Source organism: Eucyclogobius newberryi, unplaced genomic scaffold (assembly GCF_026437365.1).
Source record: "Eucyclogobius newberryi isolate DKJ021-1_F unplaced genomic scaffold, fEucNew1.0.hap1 SCAF_19, whole genome shotgun sequence".
NCBI lineage: Eukaryota > Metazoa > Chordata > Actinopteri > Gobiiformes > Gobiidae > Eucyclogobius > Eucyclogobius newberryi.
In genome coordinates this window covers 4,412,961-4,430,973 of record NW_027315823.1, presented here as the reverse complement: position 1 = coordinate 4,430,973, position 18,013 = coordinate 4,412,961, and the positions used below count along the sequence as shown (strand labels likewise).

At 48.1% G+C, this 18,013-nt stretch overlaps 1 protein-coding gene across 1 annotated transcript in view; it reads right to left on the bottom strand.

Moving 5' to 3' along the window:
* The window catches only part of LOC140366259 (histone deacetylase 7-like), a 50,237-nt gene extending 33,334 nt beyond the window's left edge, over window positions 1-16,903 (bottom strand). The window contains exons 1-16 of the mRNA XM_072452926.1: window positions 16,768-16,903; window positions 16,247-16,313; window positions 15,260-15,350; window positions 15,048-15,115; window positions 14,460-14,576; window positions 13,893-13,993; window positions 13,148-13,216; window positions 9,923-10,058; window positions 8,543-8,814; window positions 8,072-8,305; window positions 7,077-7,221; window positions 5,922-6,055; window positions 5,360-5,480; window positions 5,056-5,105; window positions 1,726-1,833; window positions 1,064-1,119 (exon numbers count right to left, since the gene is read on the bottom strand). Of these exons, the coding sequence (XP_072309027.1) occupies window positions 1,064-1,119; window positions 1,726-1,833; window positions 5,056-5,105; window positions 5,360-5,480; window positions 5,922-6,055; window positions 7,077-7,221; window positions 8,072-8,305; window positions 8,543-8,814; window positions 9,923-10,058; window positions 13,148-13,216; window positions 13,893-13,993; window positions 14,460-14,576; window positions 15,048-15,115; window positions 15,260-15,350; window positions 16,247-16,313; window positions 16,768-16,866 (1,868 nt within the window). The 5' untranslated portion in view covers window positions 16,867-16,903. The remainder of the gene's footprint in view (window positions 1-1,063; window positions 1,120-1,725; window positions 1,834-5,055; window positions 5,106-5,359; window positions 5,481-5,921; window positions 6,056-7,076; window positions 7,222-8,071; window positions 8,306-8,542; window positions 8,815-9,922; window positions 10,059-13,147; window positions 13,217-13,892; window positions 13,994-14,459; window positions 14,577-15,047; window positions 15,116-15,259; window positions 15,351-16,246; window positions 16,314-16,767) is intronic.
* Window positions 16,904-18,013: the final 1,110 nt, after the last annotated feature.

Here is an 18,013-nt window from a genome sequence, read left to right as displayed (position 1 = left end):
AATAAAGGAATATCTTATCTTAATAACTACTCTCTCTCTACTCTCTTATGTACAAAGTAGTGATTTAAGTAAATTTTAAAACCCTTTGGGAAAACTACTACTCAAGTAACAGTCTGGACAAAAATGTGATAAACTAAATCAATACACAGACACACACACACACACAGACACACAGACACACACACACACACAGACACACACACACACAGACACACACACACACACACACACACACACACAGACACACACACACACACACACACACACACACACAGACACACACACACACAGACACACAGACACACACACACGCATCTACCTGCGTTGCATCAATGGAATTTCCCCATGTGGGACAATAAAGGATTATCTTATCTTATCTTACACACACAGACACAGACACACACACACACACACACAGACACACACACACACACACACACATACACACACACAGACACACACACACACACACACATACACACACACAGACACACACACACACACACACACACATACACACACACAGACACACACACACACACAGACACACACACACACACACGGTCGGCGGCAGAAGTGTGTGTCAGCGGGTTTTAACTTGGAGCAGAGACGAGCTTGACACATTTTAACGAGTTTACAATCAAACGCATAAATCACACGGACAGAGCGCTGAGCTAGCATTGTCGCTAAAGTCGCTAACGTACGACACAAATCATGTGAAAATGCACTGGGCTTTGACTTTGTATGGCAGACACGTTAAAGTCGCACAGCGGAACATTCCAGAGAGAGCAATAACAGATGATAAAAGACACGAGCTGCAAATGATGAGCAGAATGAAACGACAATAACACATAATAATAATAATTAACCCGTAAAGCTCAAATCTCATCGTATTTATGTGGCAAACAAACACAAATATCTCTCTCTCTTCTTTTTTTGTAACCCAAATTTAGAATATCCAAACTTTTGTAAATTGGACACAAGACAAATAAGCGTTATGTCAATACAAAGTAATAATCGTGACCTTAATAACCTCTCCATCTCCTCCTTTAAATATACTCACAGCGGGTAAGAGTGTGTGGCGTGGTGTCCAGGAGGCCGCACCACCGCGAAGCCGTTCTGCCACGAGAGAAACACAACGACACCGTCACGACGAGACACAGGTCACGAGTTCAGGGTTCAGAGAGTTCAGAGGTCAGAATTCAGAGTGTTCAGGGTTCAGAGAGATCAGAGAGATCAGAGAGATCAGAGAGTTCAGAGTTCAGAGGTCCGAGTTCAGCGAGTGTAGGGTTCAGAGAGTTCAGAGTTCAGAGAGTGCAGGGTTCAGAGGTCAGAGAGTTCAGAGTTCAGAGAGTGCAGGGTTCAGAGGTCAGAGAGTTCAGAGTTCAGAGAGTGCAGGGTTCAGAGACTTCAGAGTTCACAGAGTTCAAGTTTGAAACGTTTGAAAAGGTTAAAGAGGTCTACAGCAAGAGTTAAAGTGATAAAGACGTTTAAAAGTGTGAAATGCTGGTCATTTGTCTGCACCGCAGGACACGGTAATGAACTCTAGAGGGAGCTATTTGCATTGAAGTGGATGGTGAATGTTCAGTTTATTGTAATTAACAGTAAAAGAGAAAGTAGAAACAATCATTTAATTATCGGTCCAAAGGTTGATGGTCATTTTCAGTCGGTTGAACACAAACCGGACAAAGACAAAGACATTTGTGTGTGAGACAGTGTCCAGACCTTGAGCTCTCCCTGCGCCACCTTCAGGGCCAGGTCAGTAACGCAGCCGGCCGCGACTCGAGAGGCTGTGGACGTGTGCAGCTCGTTCCAAATCGTGTCGATGTCCACCTGAAACGAGACCACGGCTTTGGGTCACTTTGGGTCACTTTGGGTTACTTCGGGTCACTTTGGGTCACTCTGTGTCACTTTGGGTCACTTTGGGTCACTGTGGGTCACTCTGGGTCACTTTGGGTTACTTCGGGTCACTTTGGGTCACTCTGTGTCACTTTGGGTCACTTTGGGTCACTGTGGGTCACTCTGGGTCACTTTGGGTTACTTCGGGTCACTTTGGGTCACTCTGTGTCACTTTGGGTCACTTTGGGTCACTGTGGGTCACTCTGGGTCACTTTGGGTTACTTCGGGTCACTTTGGGTCACTCTGTGTCACTTTGGGTCACTGTGGGTCACTTTGGGTCACTTCAGGTCACTCTGAGTCACTCTGGGTCACTTTGGGTCACTTAGGGTCACTCTGGATCACTTTGGGTCACTTTGGGTCACTCTGGGTCATTCTGGGTCACTTTGGGTCACTTTGGGTCACTCTGTGTCACTTTGGGTCACTTTGGGTCACTCTGGGTAACTATGGGTCACTTTGGGTTACTTCGGGTCACTCTGGGTCACTCTGGGTCATTTTGGGTCACTTTGGGTCACTCTGTGTCACTTTGGGTCACTTTGGGTCACTCTGGGTAACTATGGGTCACTTTGGGTTACTTCGGGTCACTCTGGGTCACTCTGGGTCATTTTGGGTCACTTTGGGTCACTCTGTGTCACTTTGGGTCACTTTGGGTCACTGTGGGTCACTCTGGGTCACTTTGGGTTACTTCGGGTCACTTTGGGTCACTCTGTGTCACTTTGGGTCACTTTGGGTCACTGTGGGTCACTCTGGGTCACTTTGGGTTACTTCGGGTCACTTTGGGTCACTCTGTGTCACTTTGGGTCACTGTGGGTCACTTTGGGTCACTTCAGGTCACTCTGAGTCACTCTGGGTCATTTTGGGTCACTTAGGGTCACTCTGGATCACTTTGGGTCACTTTGGGTCACTCTGGGTCATTCTGGGTCACTTTGGGTCACTTTGGGTCACTCTGTGTCACTTTGGGTCACTTTGGGTCACTCTGGGTCACTCTGGGTCACTTTGGGTTACTTCGGGTCACTCTGGGTCACTCTGGGTCACTTTGGGTCACTTTGGGTTACTTCGGGTCACTCTGGGTCACTTTGGGTCACTTAGGGTCACCCTGGGTCACTCTGGGTCTCCTGTCTCTGCTCCTGTCACTCTTCTTGTCTGCACGTTCTCTTTTTCTCCATCACAGTCTCAAGCAGGCTCAAAGTCATTTCCCTCTTCATCTCCCTCTTCATCTCTTCGTCTCCCTCTGGTTCCATCCCATCACTCCTCCCTCACAGCCACGTCCAACTGCTGAATGTCCAAACCGTATCGTTCTGTCCAAATGCGCTCGAGTTCACCTCAATCAGACTTTCACCACACTTTCCCCAGCGAATGTAGAAGCCACTGTCCAAGCTAAGTGACCAGATAAGTGCAGATCAGTGCGATAAATAGATCAAATAAGTTCGATAAATAGAGACCAACCAAAAACGTGAGTGAGAAATAATATTAAACTCATGTTGGGTCGTTCTTGTGTCTCTTAATCCGTCTCGTTCTTTCTTCTCTCGTCAAACGCCACATGTCTCCTTCTATCTTTAGTTCTTTTGGCTTCGCTTCTGTCCATTTTCACTCTTTTGTCTCTGTCCACGGTGTCAAACCAGATTTACGTCCAAATCTGGAGTTGTTTATTCATTCCATTTATCTCTATAGTTTCACGCTTTAAGATCCCAGACCACTGACGAATATGATTCATTCATGGTCGAGTCGGGTCAGCGGAGGGCAGTACGTGTGACATCACCTGCTTTACTGCGTTTGTGACTGGTATAAGTACAAACTGGAGTAGCTGCATTAGTAACATCTGAATAATCATGACTAATCGACTATCAAAATAATCACAATCATATTTTGATGAATTACATATTATCTGGACTTTATGTATTTATACAGATTAAAACACAGGTTAAAAGACTCTTTATAGCAAAGACAGTGGCATTTTTAACAATAAACTTCATGTTTAAATATATTGTCTTCCTAAAAGCCTTCAGGCACCATATTTTAGATTTAGTAGAAATAGCGCCCTCTAGCTGGAAATAATGATTATGTGCAGCCCTAGAGTAACTGACAGTAGTAATAATATTAATAATAATAATAACAATAAAAAGAGAATATATAATTATATACAGTGTACATTATCAAAGTGTGCCACTATACATTAGATTTAAACCTGGACTAAACCTGGACTAAACCTGTATTAAACCTGGACTAAACCTGGACTGAACCTGGACTAAACCTGGACTGAACCTTGGCTAAACCTGAACTAAACCTGGACTAAATCTGGACTAAACCTGGACTGAATCTGGACTGAATCTGGACTAAACCTGGACTAAATCTGGACTAAACCTGTACTAAATCTGAACTAAACCTGGACTAAATCTGGACTAAACCTGGACAAAATTTGGACTGAATCTGGACTAAACCTGGACTGAATCTGGACTGAATCTGGACTAAACCTGGACTGAATTCGGACTAAACCTGGACTAAACCAGGACTAAACCAGGACTAAACCAGGACTAAACCAGGACTAAACCAGGACTAAACCAGGACCAAACCTAGACTAAACCAGGACTAAACCAGGACTAAACCAGGACTAAACCAGGACTAAACCAGGACCAAACCTAGACTAAACCAGGACTAAACCAGGACTAAACCTGGACTAAACCTGGACTAAACCAGGACTAAACCAGGACTAAACCAAGACTAAACCAGGACCAAACCTAGACTAAACCAGGACTAAACCAGGACAAAACCTGGACTAAACCTGGACTAAACCAGGACTAAACCAGGACTAAACCTGGACTAAACCTGGACTAAACCTGGACTAAACCAGGACTAAACCAGGACTAAACCAGGACTAAACCAGGATTAAACCAGGACCAAACCTAGACTAAACCAGGACTAAACCAGGACTAAACCTGGACTAAACCAGGACTAAACCAGGACTAAACCAAGACTAAACCAGGACCAAACCTAAACTAAACCAGGACTAAACCAGGACTAAACCAGGACTAAACCTGGACTAAACCTGGACTAAACCAGGACTAAACCAGGACTAAACCAGGACTAAACCAGGACTAAACCTGGACTAAACCTGGACTAAACCAGGACTAAACCAGGACTCCAGCGTCTTGTGAGACTCACCCCGATCCCTCCACACGGCAGCAGCAGCAGGAGCCGTCTGCACAGGATCTCTGCAGAGACAATCACATCTTTTAATATGTTTTTAATTGTTTGATTTTAATTGAATGTTTTGAATAAAATGTTTTTAATGAAATGTTACAGTTCTAATCCAAAGTATATATTTTAATATTTATCATCTTAACAATTGAATCTAATGTGTTGTATCAAACGTTTTTAAGCAAATGTTTTGAATCTAAAGAAATAATTGAAACGTTCTGTTACGGCTGTTGGAATGTGATATTTCCTCTGTTGTTGTTGTTTTTACCGGTCAGTTTGCGGCTGTCGAGTCTGACCAGTTCCAGAGGGTCACAGCCGAACATCAGGACATGGTTTTCTGAATGAACCGACTGCAGCTCCTTCAGCGAGGCCTTTCTGCTCGGGAGGAGCTGCAGAGAGGAGCAACATGCAGCTGTTTACGTGAAAAGTCTGGTGATGATGAGACAAAGCCGCCCTGAGGCAGACGGACAAAGGTGTGGCAGCAGTTCTGCGTCAGTGGCCTCACTATTATCACCATCACACGAGCCGCTGCACTTCTGATTAAACTGTATCTACTTATCATGCAATAAATGAGAGAAGAAATCATATTTGAGGTCTCGAAATGCATCGTGGGCAACTTTTCTGGAGGGTTTTTGTTATTTTGTTGTCGTGTTTACCACAATTAATAAGAGTCAGGGTTACGTCATGTTCTCACAACAGGCCTGGATAAATGAAGGGCACCATGTCATATTTTTGAGCAATAAAAAACACCTTTATTACAATACCGATATACAAGTTTAATGTCACATTGTGGAACATTGCGGGCAAAGCAATAATGTCTCAAGCATTACCTCACAGAACCTGCGGAGGCCCTTCTCGTTGAGCCGAGTCCAGATGCTCTGGGTGCGTTCTGGATGTTCAGGGTGACGAATGGAGTGTCCACATCTGCACTCGTGTTTCTGCATCTGAGAGTCGTACACCAGACCTGCAAACACACACACACACACTCAGGGACTCAAACCCACAACCTCCTCACTGAGAGTCGTACACCAGATCTGCAAACACACACACACTCAGGGACTCGAACCCACAACCTCCTCACTGAGAGTCGTACACCAGATCTGCAAACACACACACACTCAGGGACTCGAACCCACAACCTCCTCACTGAGAGTCGTACACCAGATCTGCAAACACACACACACTCAGGGACTCGAACCCACAACCTCCTCACTGAGAGTCGTACACCAGACCTGCAAACACACACACCCTCAGGGACTCGAACCCACAACTTCCTCACTGAGAGTCGTACACCAGACCTTTAAACACACACACCCTCAGGGACTCGAACCCACAACTTCCTCACTGAGAGTCGTACACCAGACCTGCAAACACACACACACACTCAGGGACTCGAACCCACAACCTCCTCACTGAGAGTCGTACACCAGACCTGCAAACACACACACACAAACACACACACACTCAGGGACTTGAACCCACAACCTCCTCACTGAGAGTCGTACACCAGACCTGCAAACACACACACTCAGGGACTCGAACCCACAACCTCCTCACAGAGAGTCGTACACCAGACCTGCAAACACACACACACACACACTCAGGGACTCGAACCCACAACCTCCTAACTGAGAGTAGTACACCAGACCTGCAAACACACACACACACACACACACACTCAGGGACTCGAACCCACAACCTCCTCACTGAGAGTCGTACACCAGACCTGCAAACACACACACACACACACACACACTCAGGGACTTGAACCCACAACCTCCTCACTGAGAGTCGTACACCAGACCTGCAAACACACACACACTCAGGGACTCGAACCCACAACCTCCTCACCGAGAGTCGTACAGTAGTAGTAGTAGTAGTAGTAGTAGTAGTAGTAGTAGTAGTAGTAGTAGTAGTACCTGCAGTGAAAGCTAGGGGGCCTGTAGTAGGATTAGTAGTAGTAGTAGTAGTAGTATGTGCAGTACCTGTAGTGAAAGCTAGGGGGCGCGGGGGCTGTGGAGCGGGGCAGACGGCGGTTGAGGCTGGAGACGACTGGGTTCGGTTCAGACGAAGGTGAGACCAAATCTGGGCGGAGTCAGAGTCCTGAGGGGGGCCGGACTTTTGGACTCTCTGAGAGTGACATGTGACACTGTGAAACTGTAAACAACAGGATTTATTTACATGAAACAAGAAACACGAAACGCGAAACACGAAACGCTAAACGCGGAACGCGAGACACGTGACACGAGACACAAAACACAAAACACGTAACACATAACACATAACACGAAACAAGGAACAAGGAACAAGGAACACGGAACACGGAACACGAAACACGAAACACGAAACACGAGACACGTAACACGAAACACGAAACGCTAAACGCGGAACGCGAGACACGGGACACGTGACACGTGACACGTGACACAAAACACGTAACACATAACACGAAACAAGGAACAAGGAACAAGGAACAAGGAACACGAAACACGAAACACGAGACACGGAACACGGAACACGGAACGCGAAACACGAGACACAAAACACAAAACACAAAACACGTAACACGTAACACAAAACAAGGAACACGGAACACGGAACACGAAACATGAAACATGGAACATGAAACATGGAACATTTAAAACAGCAGATTTCTGAGCTCAGAGATATAACAGAGATATTTGTGACATCTCGAAAACCCAATTGTAAAAGTAGCACAACACTGCCCCCTAGTGTGTCCACCATGACATTACTGTGTAATCAAATATATTATAATGTCATCAAATATATAACAGATATTTTATTTCATTGTAATTTAACTGTAAATATGAGTAAAAACTGCACAAATCAAGATCAATGTTGCATTAAAACGGCCCGTGCTCTTTTACTCTTACTTCAGTCTTGCTTTGTACTTCTACTTGAGTAATATTACTTTGAAAAAACCGTTGCTCGTACAGTTTTGGTCAGTGAAAAGACGAACCTGGCGGACGCCGTGAGCCGACTCGGACAGACTCTCTCTGGACGAGGCGTTGGACTCAGAGTCATAGACCGAGTCCACGCTGGGTCTACGGCTCTGACCCGACCCACAGACCGGGCCCACATCTGAACCAGGATCTGAAACTGGACCAGAGCTGGACCAGGAGCTGGACCGGGAGCTGGACCGGGATCTGGACCGGGATCTGGTCTCCTCTAAATCCAGATCCTCTGACAGTATCTGCACGAGAGAGAGAAGTGTTAGCGCTCCATCTACTGGCAGCAGAGGGAATTACCGCGGGGAAATAAAGGACGACGTGAACTCGCAGCTCCAGATCTTTGTGAGGCTCAGAGAAGATGAGCTCGTAAACATGGTTATGGTAGTATATTAAAGGAGTAGTAGTAGTTCTTGTAGTTGTCATGGTGATGTAAGGGTGGTGCTTGCAGTCATAGCAGGTGCAGTACCAGGAGGACTTGCCTTGCTGAGTGGAGTGTTGGACTTGAAGCGGTCCAGTCCAGAGCGGGTCGAGAGGTTTTGGGTGAGGAAGGGGGCAGGGGGGAGGAGGAGGGCGGAGTGTGGGTGTGGTCCAGGGGGGAGGAGCAGCGGCGACGGCGTCTGCGGCGTGTACGGCGTGGGCTCGGACCGGGTCCTCTTCAGGGTCCTGTGGGAGCCGAGGGCGAGGCCATCCCTGCCTCTGAGAGCAGACAGGGGGCGCTGTGGAGGCACCGGCCCGGAGCCCAAGTCTGGCACTGCAGCGGAACAAAGACACAGCAAGGATGAGGTCCACCAGCAGGAGGCCATGTTTAGTCCTGACTCTGGCACCAGCAGGAGGCCATGTTTAGTCCTGACTCTAGCACCAGCAGGAGGCCATGTTTAGTCCTGACTCTGGCACCAGCAGGAGGCCATGTTTAGTCCTGACTCTGGCACCAGCAGGAGGCCATGTTTAGTCCTGACTCAGGCACCAGCAGGAGGCCATGTTTAGTCCTGACTCTAGCACCAGCAGGAGGCCATGTTTAGTCCTGACTCTGGCACCAGCAGGAGGCCATGTTTAGTCCTGACTCTGGCACCAGCAGGAGGCCATGTTTAGTCCTGACAATAGCACCAGCAGGAGGCCATGTTTAGTCCTGACTCTAGCACCAGCAGGAGGCCATGTTTAGTCCTGACTCAGGCACCAGCAGGAGGCCATGTTTAGTCCTGACTCTGGCACCAGCAGGAGGCCATGTTTAGTCCTGACAATAGCACCAGCAGGAGGCCATGTTTAGTCCTGACTCTGGCACCAGCAGGAGGCCATGTTTAGTCCTGACTCTGGCACCAGCAGGAGGCCATGTTTAGTCCTGACTCTAGCACCAGCAGGAGGCCATGTTTAGTCCTGACTCTGGCACCAGCAGGAGGCCATGTTTAGTCCTGACTCTAGCACCAGCAGGAGGCCATGTTTAGTCCTGACTCAGGCACCAGCAGGAGGCCATGTTTAGTCCTGACTCTGGCACCAGCAGGAGGCCATGTTTAGTCCTGACTCTGGCACCAGCAGGAGGCCATGTTTAGTCCTGACTCTAGCACCAGCAGGAGGCCATGTTTAGTCCTGACTCTAGCACCAGCAGGAGGCCATGTTTAGTCCTGACCTAGGCACCAGCAGGAGGCCATGTTTAGTCCTGACTCTAGCACCAGCAGGAGGCCATGTTTAGTCCTGACTCTGGCACCAGCAGGAGGCTATGTTTAGTCCTGACCTAGGCACCAGCAGGAGGCCGGTCCATGTTTAGTCCTGACTGTAGCACCAGCAGGAGGCCAGCACAGACTAATGGGATGGCACTTCCTGGTTCTAGTCAGTCAAAAGCTGCTGATGTGATTGGCAGGACTCACGTGCCACAAACTGGTGATGTAGAAGTCCCGTGTTCTGATCCAGGAGCAGGACCGGCTGCAGCCGCTGGCTCAGAGCTGAGGCCACGTCCAGAGGCATGAACATCGGGGAGAAGTGTGACAGAGAGGGGGGTCCGGCCTGGAGGGGAGACCACAGGGTTAGACCGGGTTTAGATTTGGGTTTAGACCGGGTTTAGACCTGGGTTAGATCGGGGTTAGACCGGGTTTACACCTGGGTTTATATCTGGGTTTACACCTGGGTTTATATCTGGGTTTACACCTGGGTTTAGACCTGGTTTAGACCTGGGTTAGACCGGGTTTAGACCTGGGTTAGACCGGGTTTAGACCGGGTTTAGATCTGGGTTTAGACCGGGTTTAGACCTGGGTTAGACCGGGTTTAGACCTGGTTTAGATCTGGGTTAGACCGGGTTTACACCTGGGTTTATACCTGGGTTTACACCTGGGTTTAGACCGGGTTTAGACCTGGTTTAGATCTGGGTTGGACCGGGTTTATACCTGGGTTTACACCTGGGTTTAGACCGGGTTTAGACCTGGGTTAGACCTGGTTTAGATCTGGGTTGGACCGGGTTTATACCTGGGTTTACACCTGGGTTTAGACCGGGTTTAGACCTGGGTTAGACCTGGGTTAGACCTGGGTTTAGACCGGGTTTAGACCTGGGTTAGACCTGGGTTAGACCTGGGTTTAGACCTGGGTTAGACCTGGGTTTAGACCTGGGTTAGACCTGGGTTAGACCTGGGTTTAGACCGGGTTTAGACCTGGGTTAGACCTGGGTTAGACCTGGGTTAGACCTGGGTTAGACCTGGGTTAGACCTGGGTTAGACCTGGGTTTAGACCGGGTTTAGACCTGGGTTAGACCTGGGTTTAGACCGGGTTTAGACCTGGGTTAGACCTGGGTTAGACCTGGGTTTAGACCTGGGTTAGACCTGGGTTAGACCTGGGTTTAGACCGGGTTTAAACAGTTGTAAATAACTCATTATTTAGTATTAAATCTTATTCTAGTCTGAAATTGTAAATATAATTCAACAAAAAACATTTCTAAAAAAAGCTTTTGCAGAAGTGTCATAAATACAAAGTGTTGTTTCGACCACAGACGAAACGTGAAGATGCAAAAGTGACGGAGGAACTGAAAGTCCCCAAACTGAGAAGCAGGAAGTGGTTCCCTGGTTACTGTGAGGTCCACACACATGAGACAGGGCTCTGGTTACTGTGAGGTCCACACACATGAGACAGGGCTCTGGTTACTGTGAGGTCCACACACATGAGACAGAGCTCTGGTTACTGTGAGGTCCACACACATGAGACAGGGCTCTGGTTACTGTGAGGTCCACATACATGAGACAGGGCTCTGGTTACTGTGAGGTCCACATACATGAGACAGAGCTCTGGTTACTGTGAGGTCCACATACATGAGACAGGGCTCTGGTTACTGTGAGGTCCACACACATGAGACAGGGCTCTGGTTACTGTGAGGTCCACATACATGAGACAGAGCTCTGGATACTGTGAGGTCCACACAAATGAGACAGGGCTCTGGTTACTGTGAGATCCACATACATGAGACAGGGCTCTGGTTACTGTGAGGTCCACATACATGAGACAGAGCTCTGGTTACTGTGAGGTCCACATACATGAGACAGAGCTCTGGATACTGTGAGGTCCACACAAATGAGACAGGGCTCTGGTTACTGTGAGGTCCACATACATGAGACAGAGCTCTGGTTACTGTGAGGTCCACATACATGAGACAGGGCTCTGGTTACTGTGAGGTCCACATACATGAGACAGGGCTCTGGTTACTGTGAGGTCCACATACATGAGACAGGGCTCTGGTTACTGTGAGGTCCACACACATGAGACAGGGCTCTGGTTACTGTGAGGTCCACATACATGAGACAGAGCTCTGGATACTGTGAGGTCCACACAAATGAGACAGGGCTCTGGTTACTGTGAGGTCCACATACATGAGACAGGGCTCTGGTTACTGTGAGGTCCACACACATGAGACAGGGCTCTGGTTACTGTGAGGTCCACATACATGAGACAGAGCTCTGGTTACTGTGAGGTCCACATACATGAGACAGAGCTCTGGTTACTGTGAGGTCCACACAAATGAGACAGGGCTCTGGAGTATGAGGAGTATGAGACTGGTTACTGTGAGGTCCACACACATGAGACAGAGCTCTGGTTACTGTGAGATCCACACACATGAGACAGGGCTCTGGTTACTGTGAGGTCCACATACATGAGACAGGGCTCTGGTTACTGTGAGGTCCACATACATGAGACAGAGCTCTGGTTACTGTGAGATCCACATACATGAGACAGGGCTCTGGATACTGTGAGGTCCACATACATGAGACAGGGCTCTGGTTACTGTGAGGTCCACATACATGAGACAGAGCTCTGGTTACTGTGAGGTCCACACAAATGAGACAGGGCTCTGGAGTATGAGGAGTATGAGACTGGTTACTGTGAGGTCCACACACATGAGACAGAGCTCTGGTTACTGTGAGATCCACACACATGAGACAGGGCTCTGGTTACTGTGAGGTCCACATACATGAGACAGGGCTCTGGTTACTGTGAGGTCCACATACATGAGACAGAGCTCTGGTTACTGTGAGATCCACATACATGAGACAGGGCTCTGGATACTGTGAGGTCCACATACATGAGACAGGGCTCTGGTTACTGTGAGGTCCACATACATGAGACAGAGCTCTGGTTACTGTGAGGTCCACACAAATGAGACAGGGCTCTGGAGTATGAGGAGTATGAGACTGGTTACTGTGAGGTCCACACACATGAGACAGAGCTCTGGTTACTGTGAGATCCACACACATGAGACAGGGCTCTGGTTACTGTGAGGTCCACATACATGAGACAGAGCTCTGGTTACTGTGAGATCCACACACATGAGACAGGGCTCTGGTTACTGTGAGATCCACACACATGAGACAGGGCTCTGGTTACTGTGAGGTCCACATACATGAGACAGAGCTCTGGTTACTGTGAGGTCCACACACATGAGACAGAGCTCTGGTTACTGTGAGATCCACACACATGAGACAGGGCTCTGGTTACTGTGAGGTCCACACACATGAGACAGGGCTCTGGTTACTGTGAGGTCCACACTAAGGCAGGGCTCTGTCACGAGATAATGTGGTGATGTCACAAGATGATGCTGTGATGTCACGAGCACTGACCTGAGCCGGGAGTCCCATGGTGATGTTGGGTTTGGACGCCCGTTTCTGAGACAACAGAAGCCTCGGACTCTGTGGTCACAAACACATTTCCATCTGTTATTCTCTGATCTGGAGGACGCACTCTTAAAGGAGACGCGTGGTGTCTGACCTGGAGGACGCACTCTTAAAGGAGACGCGTGGTGTCTGACCCGGAGGACGCACTCTTAAAGGAGACGCGTGGTGTCTGACCTGGAGGACGCACTCTTAAAGGAGACGCGTGGTGTCTAACCCGGAGGACACACTCTTAAAGGAGACGCGTGGTGTCTGACCCGGAGGACACACTCTTAAAGGAGACGCGTGGTGTCTAACCCGGAGGACGCACTCTTAAAGGAGACGCGTGGTGTCTAACCCGGAGGATGCACTCTTAAAGGAGACGCGTGGTGTCTAACCCGGAGGACGCACTCTTAAAGGAGACGCGTGGTGTCTGACCCGGAGGACGCACTCTTAAAGGAGACGCGTGGTTTCTGGTTTCAGGTGTTTCGTTTTGAACATCATCATTTTACACTTTGTTCAAACTGTAATATTGATGTGAAACGGCTTATAATGGAAACAGGTCCAGGGAGAAGCCCCGCCTCTTCACCGTGAGAAGCCCCGCCTCTTCACCATGAGAAGCCCCGCCTCTTCACCATGAGAAGCCCCGCCTCTTCACCGTGAGAAGCCCTGCCTCTTCACCGTGAGAAGCCCCGCCTCTAAGACCCTGCAGTACCTCGTGTGTCAGAGGGAGGGCGCTGTCGGTCAGGAGGCTGTCACAGGAGCTGCTCTGGGACCCTGGAGCGCTGCTGCTGCTGCTCCAGGGACACTCGGCTCCTGAACGTGACACAACAACAAACTGTCACTTTTGATTCATTTTTCGTGTATTTATTTTGCATGTAAACAACAACAAAATGATACAAGTTGGTGCAGGAGGCGAAACCCCAAAGAGTCCATATTCTGATCAAATACATTTAACATATAATTAAAGCCCCTGAAAAAATAATCGTTCTACAAGCAGGCGCGCCTCTCCACAGATCTGACCTGTAACATGACAGCTTGTTTCTCTGGAGATACTATGTCACATTCCAGGCAAAGCAGATATTTAATTATTTGATCATTTTAAGGTAATTTACAATGTTTTAAATGTATTTCTGGTGATCCACATTCGTGGTCAAACTTGTAAACTTGTAAAAGTGAGGTTAAACTTGTAAACATGAAAAAGTGAGGTTAAACTTGTAAACATGTAAAAGTGAGGTTAAACTTGTAAACATGTAAGCGTGTTTTCTTGCGTGTGCTGCACCTGAGCCTGTGTCGCTCCTGCGTCGGCCAGCAGGAGGCGCACTGATCTTCCTCTGCAGAGGGTTGGGCCGAGCTCCGATCAGCTTCTTCAGCTTCCACTTCAGAGTCGGCTCAGACACTGGACACAAACACCTCAAATCATCCGTTTGTTCAGCGGAAAAACTAAATTAATTCATTCATTCTGAAAAAACAATAAAATATTACTTTTAATAATAAAATGTTACTTTTAATAATAAGGCTCATGAACAAAGACAGACTTTGAATGAAGTTCAGTGACATTTAACTGGAGAAATAAATATGTCCTTATTATAGCCCAATTAAAAAAAAAACATTAAGATTTACAAAGAATTACACTTTTGATTCACTTTTGTCAAACTTTATCTAAAGACTTTTACGAGGGAAACACTCTTGGATTATTGAGCAGAACTTCAGTGACTCATAAAGTATAATAAAGTGTTAAAAATAGACAATAATGTGTAAACAGAGAAGGGCGTGTCTGATGAACAGGTTTAAGTTTGTGAGAACAAACTCTAGTCAAGGCTCATTCGTACGTGTCACCTCCGCTTGGAAGGAGGCGGGGTTTACGCACCTGTTCTGCGCAGCAGCGTTCTGGGGTCAGAGGTCGTTTGAGGAGGAAGAACCTCTGACACTGGAACTCTACAAACCACATCAAAACAATGTCACGTTTCTGTGCTCTACTCACAGCAGGAGGGTCCCCAGAACTTAGCACATCTGCCCACTGAGTCTGGGGAACGTGCAAAGTTCACACAGAACCTGAATTCTCCTGGTTAAAGGCCTCACCTGAAGCCTGCTTTGGCCACAGGGGGCGCTCTCTCGTGGTTGGTATGTCGGCTCATGATGTGCTCCCTCAGGATCTTCTTAACCTCTGCACCTGCACAAACCCACACGCCACGTTAACAGACCACCACCAGAGGACCACCACCAGAGGACCACCACCAGAGGACCACCACCAGAGGACCACCACCAGAGGACAACCTGCAGAGGACCACTTGCAGAGGATCACCTGCAGAGGACCACCAGCAGAGGACCACCTGCAGAGGACCACCTGCAGAGGACCATCAGCAGAGGACCACTTGCAGGGGACCACCTGCAGAGGACCACCAGCAGAGGACCACCTGCAGAGAACCACCAGCAGAGGACCACCAGTAGAGGACCACCTGCAGAGAACCACCAGCAGAGGACCACCTGCAGAGGACCACCTGCAGAGGACCACCTGCAGAGGACCACTTGCAGAGGACCACCTGCAGAGGACCACCAGCAGAGGACCACCAGCAGAGGACCACCTGCAGAGAACCACCAGCAGAGGACCACCTGCAGAGAACCACCAGCAGAGGACCACCAGCAGAGGACCACCTGCAGAGGACCACCAGCAGAGGACCACCAGCAGAGGACCACCTGCAGAGGACCACCACCAGAGGACCACCTGCAGAGGACCACCTGCAGAGGACCACCTGCAGAGGACCACCACCAGAGGACCACCTGCAGAGGACCACCTGCAGAGGACCACCAGCAGAGGACCACCAGCAGAGGACCACCTGCAGAGGACCACCACCAGAGGACCACCTGCAGAGGACCACCTGCAGAGGACCACCTGCAGAGGACCACCACCAGAGGACCACCTGCAGAGGACCACCACCAGAGGACCACCTGCAGAGGACCACCAGCAGAGGACCACCACAAAGGGCGCATGGAGGCTCATTTGGACCTTTAAACTCTGAATATTTGAGTTTTTGGAAAAGTCAATAAGAGAAATAAAAGTGGACTCACTCTGATCGCTCCGGGTTTTGCGAGTGAGAATCTCGTCTCTCGACTTGTTCTCCATTTCTGAGTTTAACTGGAATGATGAAAGACAGTTTGTCCTGATCTAGACCAGGTTTGTCCTGATCTAGACCAGGTTTAGTCCTGTTCTAGACCTGATTTAGTCCTGTTCTAGATCAGGTTTAGTCCTGTTCTAGACCAGGTTTAGTCCTGTTCTAGATCAGGTTTAGTCCTGTTCTAGACCAGGTTTAGTCCTGTTCTAGACCAGGTTTAGTCCTATTCTAGACCAGGTTTAGTCCTATTCTAGACCAGATTTAGTCCTGTTCTAGACCAGGGTTTGTCCTGATCTCGACCAGGTTTAGTCCAGGTTTAGTCCTGTTCTAGACCAGGTTTATTCCTGGTTTATTCCTTCATACTTCAGTCCTTCAGTCCTGGTTCAGAGCAGACACCCTCAGACCTGGTTTAATGATAGTTTTAGCGAGTCAGAGCTGAGTCGTTGAGTGTTCTTCCCTTGGTGTTTCTGGTTCTACCTGTGTTTGTTTGCAGTGTCGCAGCAGCAGAGGCGGAGCAGAGAACATGTTCACGCCCCCATCACACTGCACCGATCTGGAGGACACTCGCAGGTCCATGAGGCACTCTCAACCATCCACCAACACCAAGACTGCATCTGCTGAACACAGAGAGGAACGAGATGATTCTACTGAACACAGACACGAGATGATTCTACTGAACACAGAGAGGAATGAGATGATTCTACTGAACACACAGAGGAACGAGATGATTCTACTGAACACAGACACGAGATGATTCTACTGAACACAGAGAGGAATGAGATGATTCTACTGAACACAGAGAGGAACGAGATGATTCTACTGAACACAGCCACGAGATGATTTTACTGAACACAGACACGAGATGATTCTACTGAACACAGAGAGGAATGAGATGATTCTACTGAACACAGAGAGGAACGAGATGAATCTGCTGAACACAGCCACGAGATGATTCTACTGAACACAGACACGAGATGATTCTACTGAACACAGAGAGAAACTAGATGATTCTACTGAACACAGAGAGGAACGAGATGATTCTACTGAACACAGACACGAGATGATTCTACTGAACACAGAGAGGAACGAGATGAATCTGCTGAACACAGAGAGGAACGAGATGATTCTACTGAACACAGAGAGGAACGAGATGATTCTACTGAACACAGAGAGAAACTAGATGATTCTACTGAACACAGAGAGGAACGAGATGATTCTACTGAACACAGACACGAGATGATTCTACTGAACACAGAGAGGAACGAGATGAATCTGCTGAACACAGAGAGGAACGAGATGATTCTACTGAACACAGAGAGGAACGAGATGATTCTACTGAACACAGAGAGAAACTAGATGATTCTACTGAACACAGAGAGGAACGAGATGATTCTACTGAACACAGACACGAGATGATTCTACTGAACACAGAGAGGAACGAGATGAATCTGCTGAACACAGAGAGGAACGAGATGATTCTACTGAACACAGAGAGGAACGAGATGATTCTACTGAACACAGACATGAGATGATTCTACTGAACACAGACACGAGATGATTCTACTGAACACAGAGAGGAACGAGATGATTCTGGATGATTTTAGAACAATTTAAATATAGCTGTGACACAGATTTTAGATTTTATTGGCCAATCACTGCTCGCCTTGATGCACGCCACATGTAAAAGTAGGCCATAAAGGAAGAGTGAATAAAGTGAAAATTT